The sequence below is a fragment of the Diabrotica virgifera genome, chromosome 1 (assembly GCF_917563875.1).
Source record: "Diabrotica virgifera virgifera chromosome 1, PGI_DIABVI_V3a".
In the NCBI taxonomy this organism is placed as follows: domain Eukaryota; kingdom Metazoa; phylum Arthropoda; class Insecta; order Coleoptera; family Chrysomelidae; genus Diabrotica; species Diabrotica virgifera.
The window spans coordinates 316,158,962-316,171,603 of NC_065443.1; the positions used below are offsets into that span (position 1 = coordinate 316,158,962).

General features: G+C 33.0%; 2 protein-coding genes across 3 annotated transcripts in view; both read left to right on the forward strand.

Moving 5' to 3' along the window:
- Positions 1 to 12,642, forward strand: part of LOC126879253 (cuticle protein 6-like) — a 189,263-nt gene that overhangs the window by 165,383 nt on the left and 11,238 nt on the right. The window lies entirely within an intron of this gene.
- LOC126879246 (zinc finger protein 569-like) overlaps positions 5,856 to 12,642 on the forward strand; it is a 33,267-nt gene continuing 26,480 nt past the window's right edge. Inside the window, exon 1 of one of the 2 annotated variants that reach the window (XM_050642303.1) lies at positions 5,856 to 6,267. In XM_050642303.1, coding sequence (XP_050498260.1) covers positions 6,138 to 6,267 — 130 coding nt within the window. In that variant the 5' untranslated portion in view covers positions 5,856 to 6,137. The remainder of the gene's footprint in view (positions 6,268 to 12,642) is intronic. The other variant, XM_050642305.1, reaches the window with a different exon arrangement.

The window sequence follows — 12,642 nt, forward strand, 5'->3', positions numbered from 1 at the left end:
TGGTGAGACGCGGTCTTTAGAGATGTAAGTATCAATATTTCAATGGAAAACATAGTTAACGACAGTAAATTACAAAAAAACGTGAAAATATATCGGCCAGAAGACTTAACAGAAGAGTTTTAGATAGCAGTGGGACCGTTACATACATTCCAACAGGAACTGTACAACTACTCTTTGACGTAAGAACTCCCCCTAAATAAATAATCATATATTCAAACTTGGTAACAGTAGATCCATACATCCCTCCTGTACAGCAATGCTTCAAATGCCTAAGATTTGGGCACTCACAAAGACAGTGCAGGGGAAAAGCAAGATGTCCGAAATGTTCCGATGAACATACAGTACAAAGCTGCACAGTTTCTGTACCAAAATGCCTATACTGCGATCTTGATCACCTTACCACAAATAAAATTTGCAAAGAATTCGAAAGACAAAAAAAGATAAATGAAGTAATGGTCTTCCAAGATCTCACCTTTTTTGAAGCTGCCAAGCTGTTTCCCCCAATTAAGGAAAAGCCAGAGAATTCGAGAATGTTTCAGATGAGAAGTAGGGATTTTCCTTCTTTACTATCCAGCTCACCCAGAGCATTTACTCAAGCACTTCAAAAATCCCCATCCTCCACTCCCCATTTCCAGAGTCAAAGTCATGTGGTCCCAGTTAAAAGGAAAAATAAAGTAATTCTTAAAGACATTAGTTATGACAAAGAGGCGCATAAAGCTCTATTAAATGAGGATCTAAGCAGAAATTTACCTAGATTACCGATTTTAAACAAATTAAATGATTCACAAAAGTATACGGGATCACAAGGCCCAAGTTTATTAACAAGTCTCATTAACAAGCAATCGTGTACATTCTCATGATAGTGTATTTTCAAAAAACGTTGATTTAACCTCTGATAATAATATGGATTTTGCAGGTTTTGATGAGTCACATAATACATCTAATTTTAGTAAAAGTAGTGTTGACTGAATTTTCATTTATTTCTTACAGATAATATAATATATTATTTTTTATATTAAAAAGAAAAAATAATAATAATAGTAACAAATTATATATATATAGTTATGATATTTAATATTTTGCATTGGAATATTAATGGTTTCTTTAACAATAAGCAAGATCTAATGGTGTTTCTTAACGAATATGGTGTTAATATCATTCTTCTAAATGAAACACATCTGAAATTTTCACAGCACTTGCATATTCCCAATTTTTACTGCTATAGGGATGATAGGATTGATGGATGGGATGGAATAGCTGTACTTATTCATCAGTCTCTGGCAGCTGATAGGATAGACATTTCACATATTCACTTGCCTGAAAAATGGCAGGCTATCATTATCAAATTTGAAAAAAATTTTATTATAGGATCGTATAAGACACCAGATGTTCGTTTTCGTAAGGAGATCTTTAGAGAATTGGTTCAAATGTGTGATAAACCGTTTTTCTTCATAGGTGACTTGAATTGCCAACATTCTTTATGGGGTTCATCATCTAACAATCCGAACGGCAATCGTCTTGCAGATCTTTTGGAGGAGGATAACTTGTGTTTTCTCAATACGGGTGAGGCGACAAGAATCTCACCGCCTGACTCAAACAGTGTCCCTGACGTAGCTATAGCATCTCCAGGTTTGGCTGTGGACTGCCTCTGGGAAGTTTTTCCAGAGATAGGAGCAAGTGATCACTTTCCTTTTGTAGTGTGTTACGGGTAGGATAGAAATAGTCCCCAAGGAAATGACCCTCTTCAAGATCGCAGTATCTTTAATGTGAAAAAAGCCAATTGGGAACAATTCAACCAATATATTGAGTCTAACATTAACAACATCCCTAATGAGTCTTACACAGATTTTCAAAACCTAATATTAGACGCAGCAAACAGGTTCATCCCTAAGAAAAAGCGTGTTAGATTCCATAAACCACAATTACCTTGGTGGGATGAAGAGTGTTCAGATTTAATTAAATCAAAGAGGGAGGCAGTCAAGAAGTTCAAACAGGTACCTTCTTTAGAAAACTTCATTAATTTTAAAAAAATTAGGGCACATTGTAAAAAAGAACTTAAATCCAAAAAGAAAAAATCATTTGTTGTGTTTTGTTCCACAATTTCACCTGATACTCCAATATCAGTAATGTGGAGAAAAGTGAGAAGTTTCCATAAGGCTTTCACTAAAGCCTCAGTTAGAACTCCTAGTAATTCATCGTTAGGGGAGGAAATGCTTTGTTCATTGACTCCACCTGTATTTGAGGACATTGCGTCTCACCCAGTGAAATCTAATACTATCGAGTGTGAACTCTTCACTTTAAACGAACTTTCATTGGTTTTGGTTGAACGAAAGGATACTGTGCCGGGCCAGGATGGTATAACATTTTCTATGTTGCAACATCTTCCAGAGTCAGCAATCAAGTTCCTGTTAAAATTTTTCAATTTATGTTTAAAGGAGGGAATGCATATTCCCACTCATTGGAAATCACAAACAGTGTGTTTAATTCCCAAACCCAATAAAAATATAAATTGCCTTTCGGGCTGGAGACCAATCGTTTTATCATCGTGTGTTAGTAAACTTTTAGAGAACATGATAAAAATAAGGTTAGATTGGTATGTAGAACATTTTATGATACTATCGCCTTTCCAGACTGGCTTTCGTAAAGGTAGAGGGGTGTCTGAAAACATAATTCATCTGGTCAATGAAATCTCAATGAATATCTCAAAAAGGAAACCAGCAGCTGCTGTTATGTTAGACATTTCTTCTGCATATGATAAAGTGTCAATCCTCCAATTATTGGACGCTTTGGGAGATCTCAATTTGCCATGGTTACTTATTGAATTGGTTAAACATTTATTGACTAATCGTTTGGTGTCTGTTCGTGATCCTATTTCCTTAAATCTGCTAGGACCAAGAACTACCAATGTGGGCCTTCCTCAGGGTTCCCCTTTGAGTCCAGTACTATTTAATATTGTCATCAATATAATTTCATTTTGTGTGCCAGAGGATGTTCTAATTACTCAGTATGCAGACGATGTTGCCCTCTATTGCTCCGGTAACAGCTGGGTGGATGTTGTGGAAAAATTGAATGGTACAGTAGAAAGTATTTCTAATAAACTTCATGATATGGGAATGTGTCTGTCATCTAGCAAGAGTCAAGCAATTTTTTTTGATAGAAATAGGAATAATATTCCGAATTTACTAATATCAGTGAATAACACACGTTTAGATTGGAAACAAGAAGTTTCTCATTTGGGAGTTATTCTAGATAGTTCCCTTTCTTGGAGAAGTCAAATTGAAAAGATGGCATTGAGGGCTTCCAGTGGAGTCAATATTATTCGTTCTTTGTGTCGAACTTGGTGGGGAGCACATCCTGCAACTTTACTCACTCTATATAAGGCATACATTAGATCACATCTTGACTATGGATCCATTTTTCTGGGAGGTTGTGCACGTTCTCTACTTGCAAAATTGGATAAGGTTCAGTATAGAGCTCTTAGAGTGGTAAGGGGATTTATGAGGTCTTCTCCAGTTCATATAATTTTGTCAGAGTGTGGAGAAACACCGTTAGATCTCAGAAGAATATGGCTAGCATCTAAATTCATTTTAAAAGTAGTAGCCTATGACAACCCAATATATGCCTCAATTGAGCAATTTCACAATGTCTTTCTGGGTTACTTTAGTTTTTGGAGAAGAAAATATTTCCCACCAATACTGGCTGCTTTCCAGAATACTTTACATGAAATTCATGAGGTAGCACATATAGCTCCTTATTTCCTTGTCACTCCTTTCCACTTAATATTCAGATTTCTCCTATGGCTTATGAAACTGTCAATATGGGCAAAGAAGCAAATAACCAAACCAAGTTTATGGAATGGTACCTCAATAACTGGTCGGAATATAAACTTATTTTCACAGATGGATCCAAAGATAAACAAGGTAATGTAGGTATTGGGATATACCTTAACGAGAGAACACAGTTAACAGAAAGATTACCCTCCGCTAATTCAATTTGCTCAGCAGAAGTATTTGCCATTAAAAAAGCATTAGAGTTAATCCAACAGAATAATTTTACAAAGTGCTTCATCTGTAGTGATTCTAAGAGTGCTCTAGAAAAAATCGCAAGATCAAGCTACAAGGCGGCAATAGACTCACAAACTCTCCAACTAAAACAAAAACTATGTGAATTTGATGAACAACATAGAGAAATTAAATTTGCATGGATTCCAAGTCACACTGGAATTATTGGGAATGATAGAGCTGACCATCTTGCGAATCTTGGAAGAAAGCTGCCCATTAGTGAAGAACCAAAGGCCCCCTTAAAAGATTTTCAAATTAAATATAAAGAAAACCTATGGATCGGTTGGGAAAATCGATTCCAACAAATAGGACAGGCAAAAGGAATTACTTATTGCTCACAAGTTACAGTTCCATATAAAAAGGCATGGTTTACAAAATTTCCCAACCTGGGGAGAGGTATAATCACACAAATGTGTCGTATGAGAAGTGGACATTGTAGTGTTCCTGTACATTTATTTAGATTGAAGGTAGTGAATTCAAACCAGTGTTTATGTGGCAGTGTAGGAACTTTACAACATGTTTTATTGGAATGTACTAGGTTCCAAAGAGAGTCCCAGTTGCTTAGAAGGGAACTAGAAAGTGATCCGACATTAACTGATGTGTTGTTTAAAAATTTAAACTCAAAGACATTAATCGCAGTGCAAAAGTTTTTAACATCAACAATGACTCGTGTGTAGCTTGCTTAAAAACTTTATGACTTTATGCTTGCTTGCAATGCATGTGCTTTGTGCTTAGTGCGGTTTTGCGTGGTAGTACTAGAACTAGACCATTAATAGTAGAACTTTAGTTATGGAACTTATAAACAATTACAAAGTTTTTTTGAAGTTATACTTCTTTACCGGCGATAGAGGGTGATTTTTTTATATGTTAAAACCTATCAGCCCGGCGCATGCGCATTATAACTTTGTTCTGATTGGATGTTCAAATGACATGTCAAAAATTATCCGATATGGCAGCTGTGGTTTGGAGGTAAAGGTAAAGGTAAACAAATGTATAATATATTAGTTTTATTGTTGTGAGGACAGAAACAAAAAAGTTTATAATATTGTAGTGACTTTTAAATAGTTTTTAAAAGCAACAGGTACGTAATAATTGTTAATGTATCATGGGTATAAACCTACCTATTTGATCTGCCAAAATACATAGTATGTAATACTTTTATTTATATAATTTGATTACCATCAAAATTTCTATCAATATTCACCTAATATATTGTTTTTTTACTCTATGTTTTGTTGTATTTTTTCAATTCTAAATCATTTCAATTCAAAATTAAAATAATTTGATCAATTTTCAAAATATCAAAATATCACAAGTTTAATCCGTTTAGTTAGTCGATCTTCGTAAATAATGACACATAGTGTCCGTGGCTAAGCGGAGAAGGCGAATGAATTAGAATACCAACCGCTCTTATCAGCGCTGGTTCGAGTCCCAATAGAAACTTTCTTTTTTGTTTTTTTTTTAATACATTTTATGATTGTAAGTATATTTATTATATAATTGTATTTTCAGAAAATACGTATTTAGTTAAAAAAAATTTCGACAATTAATGTTCAGACATCATTTGTGGCTTGTTTAATGTGTTTGTGTGTGTTTTATTCTTTTATTATTTTAATTTTTGGCACTGTTCTAATAAAAATGTTTGAGAAGTAGTAAGTATAAATTAGTTTAATATTTAAACAAAATATAAATAAAAAGTATATTAATTTCGTTTAAATCATATAATAGAAGTATAACTTCTTACGTGCGTACAAAGTACACACACATTCTTTTTTTTTTATCTCTTAATATTTCAGATTCAGGAGCTATGAGCTTAAGCCCAGATGTACCTCAGGTACGGCTCTTGAATATTCAAGTCTATATTCACGGATCCTGGCCGGATAGCCCTGGCAGCTAAGGCCATTCAAATGAAGAGAAGAAGAAGAAGTGATTCAACTCCCCACTTTCCCAGTTTTTCCACAGTTTCCCGCCAAATGGCCAAATTATACCGTGGTTTCCCGCAATAAACAGTTAAAATTTTACACGTAGTATCCTGGTAATAACCTAAATATTTTTAAATAACAATAAGTATTAATTATGGAAGTCAAAACCCATGTTAAAGACGAGTTTATAGAACGTGACAAAAGATTGGTGGTTCTGCTGTCCACAGAAATAGATCTTGGAGAATTAAAAGATGAACCTGAAGACAACGCAGAAGAGACGACAAGTAAGTTCTGAATAATAAATATTAAAACGTGCACTTCCACCTGTTGCTGATTTGGATTAGGTCTGTTTTCATCAATCAGCCAATCGCATCCACTGCTGCACATAGGCCTCCCTCAGTTCTTTCCAATGTTCTCTACACTGGGCCTGGATTCCGTGCACTGTAGATATCTACATGTCGCTTTCTATCGGTGTCAATTTTCGTAAAAATATTTGAATTTTTAGGTTTAATTGAATTATTTTCTAGTTTTGCTAGGTTATACTCTAATTGATGCTGAAGTGACACTTAGGGCCGGTACTTTATGTCCCGGTTAAACCTCGGTTAGCTAACCGGGGTTTAATCGGGACAGAAAAGTACCCCATAGGGCCTCTTGCGTTGTAATAAAAGCAATTATAATTATTATTATAATTATTTATGAATATAATAATAAGTATAATTGCGTTTATGTCTATGTTATGCATATATTTCTGTCCCGATTAAACCCCGGTTAACTAACCGGCTGTTAACGGAGACATAAAGTACCGGCCCTTAGTAAAACAAGAAAATATTTGAATTAAAACTAAAAATTAAAATATATTGACATCGCGCCGATCGCTTTCTATCAATGTCAATATTTTTGAATTTTTAGTTTTAATTCAAATATTTTCTTGTTTTACTAAGTGTCACTTCAGCATCAATTAGAATATAACCTAGCAAAAATAGAAAATAATTCAATTAAAGCTAAAAATTCAAATATATTTACGAAAATTGACATCTATAGAAAGCGACATGTAGATATCTACAGTGCACGGAATCCAGGCCCTGGGCCGCTTGCTTATAGCCAGTTTCCCGCTACTTTTTTTTATATCGTCGGTCCATCTAGTTGGAGGTCGTTCTCGGCTTCTTTTGTTGTTTCTGGGTCTCTATTCCATGATTCGTCTTGTCCACCGTGCATCTTGTGTTCTAGCTAAGTTTCCTGCCCAGTTCCACTTAGCGTCGTTGCTCTTTTGATGACATCTTGAACTCCTGATCGTTGCCTGATTTGTTGGTTTGTTATGTGATCTCGAAGGCTCATATGTGTGTGTGGTTGGGATATTGACTGTGAAACCTAAGGCTTCATTCGCCTAATCATATTTACCTTTGATTCTTATAACAAAAAATAAAATTTATTAACATTTTATATCAATAATATTAATGTTTTTAAACAATATCAGTATGATAAAAAATTATACATTCTACAATTGGCAAACTTGCAAATCACATAATATTAATGTTCGTACACAGTTTTCTATTATCCAGTTCCATATCCAGTTCCAAATCCAGTGGTTATATTTCTCCCATATTGTCCAGTGTCCAGGGCCACGTTTAGGTCAATTGACGCCCTAGGCAATTCTCTAGTAACCGCCCTTTAAACATGTAACATTTTTGCCAAAATAAATTGCAGAAATTTTTATTTAAATAAGAACACAAAAAAATGGATTTAAACTACGATGTTTATATACTTATAACAGAAAAAATTGTCATTCCAGTTCGATCACATCAGACTTCTTTTCAAAAAAAAAATTTTTTTTTCTTGACAAAGTCGATAAATGGTTAACACGTTATTGCGTCATACTTGATATGAAATTATTTTTAATTCTTGACATTTTCGAAAATGACCTTTCAGCGGACACATTGGCAGCGGCAACTGGGTTGCACAAAAAAATAAATGTACAAAACAATGTCAAAATTAGGGAAAATATCTTTCAATCTACTTAGTGCAGTCACTGAAGCTTTTCACCTCCAATTTCGTTGAACCTTCATCGATTTTCATGAAAATTGGTGAGTAGTTAGACGATACCTCAAGGAACAAAGGTGACATGATGCCAACTTGCGGTTTTATCGTGGTGGTGGATGCCACTCCTTCTCGGGGGTGAAAATTATTATTTTTAAATAATACCATAAATCGATAGAGAGACAAATTCTAAGCAAAATTTGTTATACAAGGTTATTAATATAATTCAATACTTTTTGAGTTATTAAAGATCAAAGATTTTATTTTTTCGTAAAAAATTCATGTTTTAAAGCTGCTTTTCACATATAACTCAAAAAGTATAAGCTTTTACAAAAAAGTTATTATTACCAAAATTGAAGATAATAAAAAGCTGAATACACTCCTCACTTAAAGAACTAAACTAATGTTTATTCAAAGTGTGTTATGGGTAATTGAATGTATATTTTTTCCAACGAGTATTCAAATCTAAGTATTCAAGCTAAAAAAACGAGAAAACGATGCATTTCATAAATAATACCTGCTAAAAACTTGTCAAAGTACTTCGGGGTACCTATCAAATGAGCTCCAGTAGAAGTTAATAGCATCACAATTAAGCAAGTTATGATGACAGTAAAAGAACCCTTTAGAACTATTTAGGAAAAAGTGAAAAATAAAACATAAGTACGCCATTTCCAAGTAATTATGCCAAGTAGCATAAGTAATAATTTCAATAATTTTGAAGGTTTAGAATGCATATTTTTGAAAAACAGTTATAATTTAAAAAATCAGAAATTCTAAAATTATCGTAATTTTCATTGTCTTTTGATACTCCAAAAATACTCAATACAGTCGACTCGCGTTAATTCAAACCTGCGATAATTCGAACCTCTCTATAATTCAAAGTTATCACGAGTTCCCTACAAAATCTCTTTATATTTCGAACTAAATCAATACATTTTTATGCACTTGGTAATTCGAACGAAAAAAATCATTGCTGTATAACAAAAGGACGCATTAATTCGAACTCATCGGCGTCCATCACTCAACAATTCAAAGTTGCAGAGAGAAAGATGCGGACAGATTGTCGTAAGTACAGTTTTCTGTACTTTTTCTTCGGTACTTTCTTTTTCTGTACCTGCTTCAAAACATTCGGTTTCTTAAAAGAAGATCAGGAAAATCTTCCGATACTTATGGATGATGAATAACCAACAATAGAACCATTAGTTGACATCAGCGGTGTGAGTTTTTCTGACTTTGTTCAAGTAGATGAAGATGTTACTGTCTCAGGTTCACTAACCGATGGCGAAATTTTATCTGCGACAGATACGAATGAAAAAATTAACGATGAAGATGAGTACGATACATAAGAAGGAACTGTCACCTCTGCCTTTGGCAGAGGTGACAGTTAAGGAAGCAAGATCCTCATTCGATACCTTACAAACCTTCTGTCTACAAAACGAAAGTGATGAAAAAGCATTTCAGGCACTTTTTTCTCTTAAAAAAATTATTGAGCAGTCTGAGCAGCAGCAATGTGCTTTGAAGCAAACCAGTATAATACAGTTCTTTCGAAAGGTTGATTAATTCACATTATGAATACATACATGTATGTACACGAATTCTAACTCTAAACTTTTGTCATCGTTATAGAATAGCAATTAATAAATAATAATTGATCAACACTTAATAATTCGAAGATTTATTTATTTTCTCTCACAAATTTCGAACCATGTGATATTTCAAACACTCAATATTTGTAATATTTTAAGAGTCCCTCGAGTTTCGAATTAACGAGAGTCGACTGTATATGTAAAAAGTGATATATGTATAACCAAATTTTAGTTTTTTCTGTATCAAATATTTTACCTTTTTACTTTTCTGTATCAAATATTTTACCTTTTTACTATTTCTGTAGGGTAAAAAATAACCAAGATAGAAACGTGTAAAGCTTAAATTTTGCTGCGAGAACCATGTAACCAGGGCTATTTAACCTTTTATTTTTAAAAAAATAAGGGGTTTCAAAGATTAAATTCAATGTGGTTTAATAACCATTAAAATTAACTTTCAAATGGTTTTTAGGCAAACCTGATATCATAAAAATTAACGGAGTTATAAAAAAAACAGTTTTTTTGGAAAAATTTTTAAAAGATAAATTTTGAAAAATATTTTCTGTATACATTTTAATGCTATTAACTTATTCGGGGGCTCATTTAATAGATATTTCTAAGTACTTTGACAAATGTTTAATAAGGTTATGTTATAAAATGCATAATTTTCCGGTTATTTAACCTTGGATACTTAGATTTGGGTACTCACTGAAAAAAATACATTCAATTACTTTTAGTTACAGTACATTCAATTACTTTTAGTTACTTTTTAGTACAATAACTTTTTTGTAAAATCTTATAGTTTTTGAGTTATTTTGTGAAAAATCGGTTAAAAACATGCATTTTTCTCACGAAAAATGAGAATCTTTGATCTTGAATCACTCAAAAATTATTTTAATAACTTTATATAACGAATTCTGCTTAGAATTTGTCCCTTTATCGAATTATGGGGTTATTTTTAATAAAATAATTTTCACTCTTGAGACGGGGTGGCATCCACTCCCAGGGTAAAAGCGCAAGTTGGCACCATGTCACCTTTGTTCCATGAGATATCTTCTAACCACTCACCAATTCTCATGCAAATTGACCGAGGTTCAACGAAATCGGAGGTAATAGCTCATATCCACCTTCAGTGACTGCACTAACTCTTCTTTAAATTAATAGTAAGATAAGTATGTCAATTGGTGATGTTATTGTGGTATCCAAATCACCATTTAAGTGAATGCATTCATGTATGAATTATGTATCTTAGTCGTCTTTATTTTGTATCAGATTTTCAGCTTCTTTAATGATTTCTTCATTGCTTAATTTTGTCAAAAATGTTATTAACACGAAAACGTTGATAAATAAGTCGATAAGATTCCAGGCGTCTATTCAGGTCTCTTATCAGAGTGTCGATTATAATATAGAATGTGTGGATCTTCATCTCATCACTAGCTGAAAAGTTTGGTTCATCATCGACCCCCTCGTCAAATTGAATTTTTGAAGATATTCTTCTTTAGCGGCGAATCGATTGAGGGTAAAATTGTACATTTACCGCGCGCCTGCGCACACTGACAGTATGTAGTTCTGACAGTATTGTAGTTCATTGCTAATCTTTCAAGATAGGTATGTATGTATCTGTAACCGTGCAAATAAGTCATTAAAAGAATATATTAGTGGTTTTAGGAAATGTATTATTTATTATAATTCTTGTGTTTTTGGATTAATAAAATATTATGTAAGCATAACATTTTTACACTATATGTCGCCGTGTTGTGTAATTATATCCGAAACTGACATATCTATTTCTAGTGCCTCGATGGAGTAGTTAGAAATGCGTTAGCACTGAGATTGGAAGGTTGCGGGTTCAATTCCCGGGCAATTCATATTTTTTTTTATTTTTGGTTGTTTTAATAAAAAATTTTTGAAAGTGGTAGATAAGAAAGTTAGTTTGATTTTTAAATAAAATACAAATAACCTTTTATGTATATTTACTTCGTTTAAATTACCTATTATACAGGGTGTCCCGAAAAGATTGTTCATAAATTATACCACAGATTCTGGGGTCAAAAATAGGTTGATTGAACCTCACTTACCTATATACAATAGTGCACACAAAAAAAGTTACAGCCCTTTGAAGTTACAAAATGAAAATCGATTTTTTTTCATATATCGAAAACTCTCAGAGATTTTTTATTGAAAATTGACATGAGGCATTTTTACGGCAGCAATATCTTAAAAAAAAAATTAAGTAAAATTTGTGCACCCCATACAAATTTTATGGGGGTTTTGTTCCCTTAAACCCCCCCAAACTTTTGTGTACGTTCCAATTAAATTATTATTGTTGCACTATTAGTTAAACACATTATTTTTAAAACTTTTTTGCCTCTTAGTGCTTTTTCGATAAGCCAGTGTTTATCGAGATATTTTGAATATTTGTCGAATCCACCACATATTTGTATATGGTTAAGTACGGTTATAGAGACCTGTTAATAATCTGAAAATTTATTTGTAATTTACATTTTTAGGTATATTTTGAAAAAGAAGCTACATCTCGATAAAAGGTGACTTATGAACAAAAGACTAAGAGACAAAAGTTTTAAAAACACTGTGTTTAACTAATGGTACCACAATAATAGTTTAATTGGAACGTACACAAACATTAGGGGGGTTTAAAGGAACAAAACCCCCATAAAATTTTTACGTAAATATATTGAAAAAGAAGCCGCATCTCAATAAAAACTGGCTTATCGAAAAAATACTAAGAGGCAAAAAAGTTTTAAAAACGTTGTGTTTAACTAATGGTACCACAATAATGAATTAATTGGAACGTACACAAAAGTTTGGGGGGGTTTAAGGGAACAAAATCCCCATAAATTTTTTATGGGGTGGACAAATTTCACTATAATTTTGTTTTAAGATGTTCCTGACATAAGAATTATACATGCCCATTTTCAATAAAAAATCTCTAATAGTTTTCGATATATTGAAAAAAATCGATTTTCATTTTGTAACTTCAAAGGGCTGTAACTTTTTTTGTGAGCACATTTGTACTAAGGT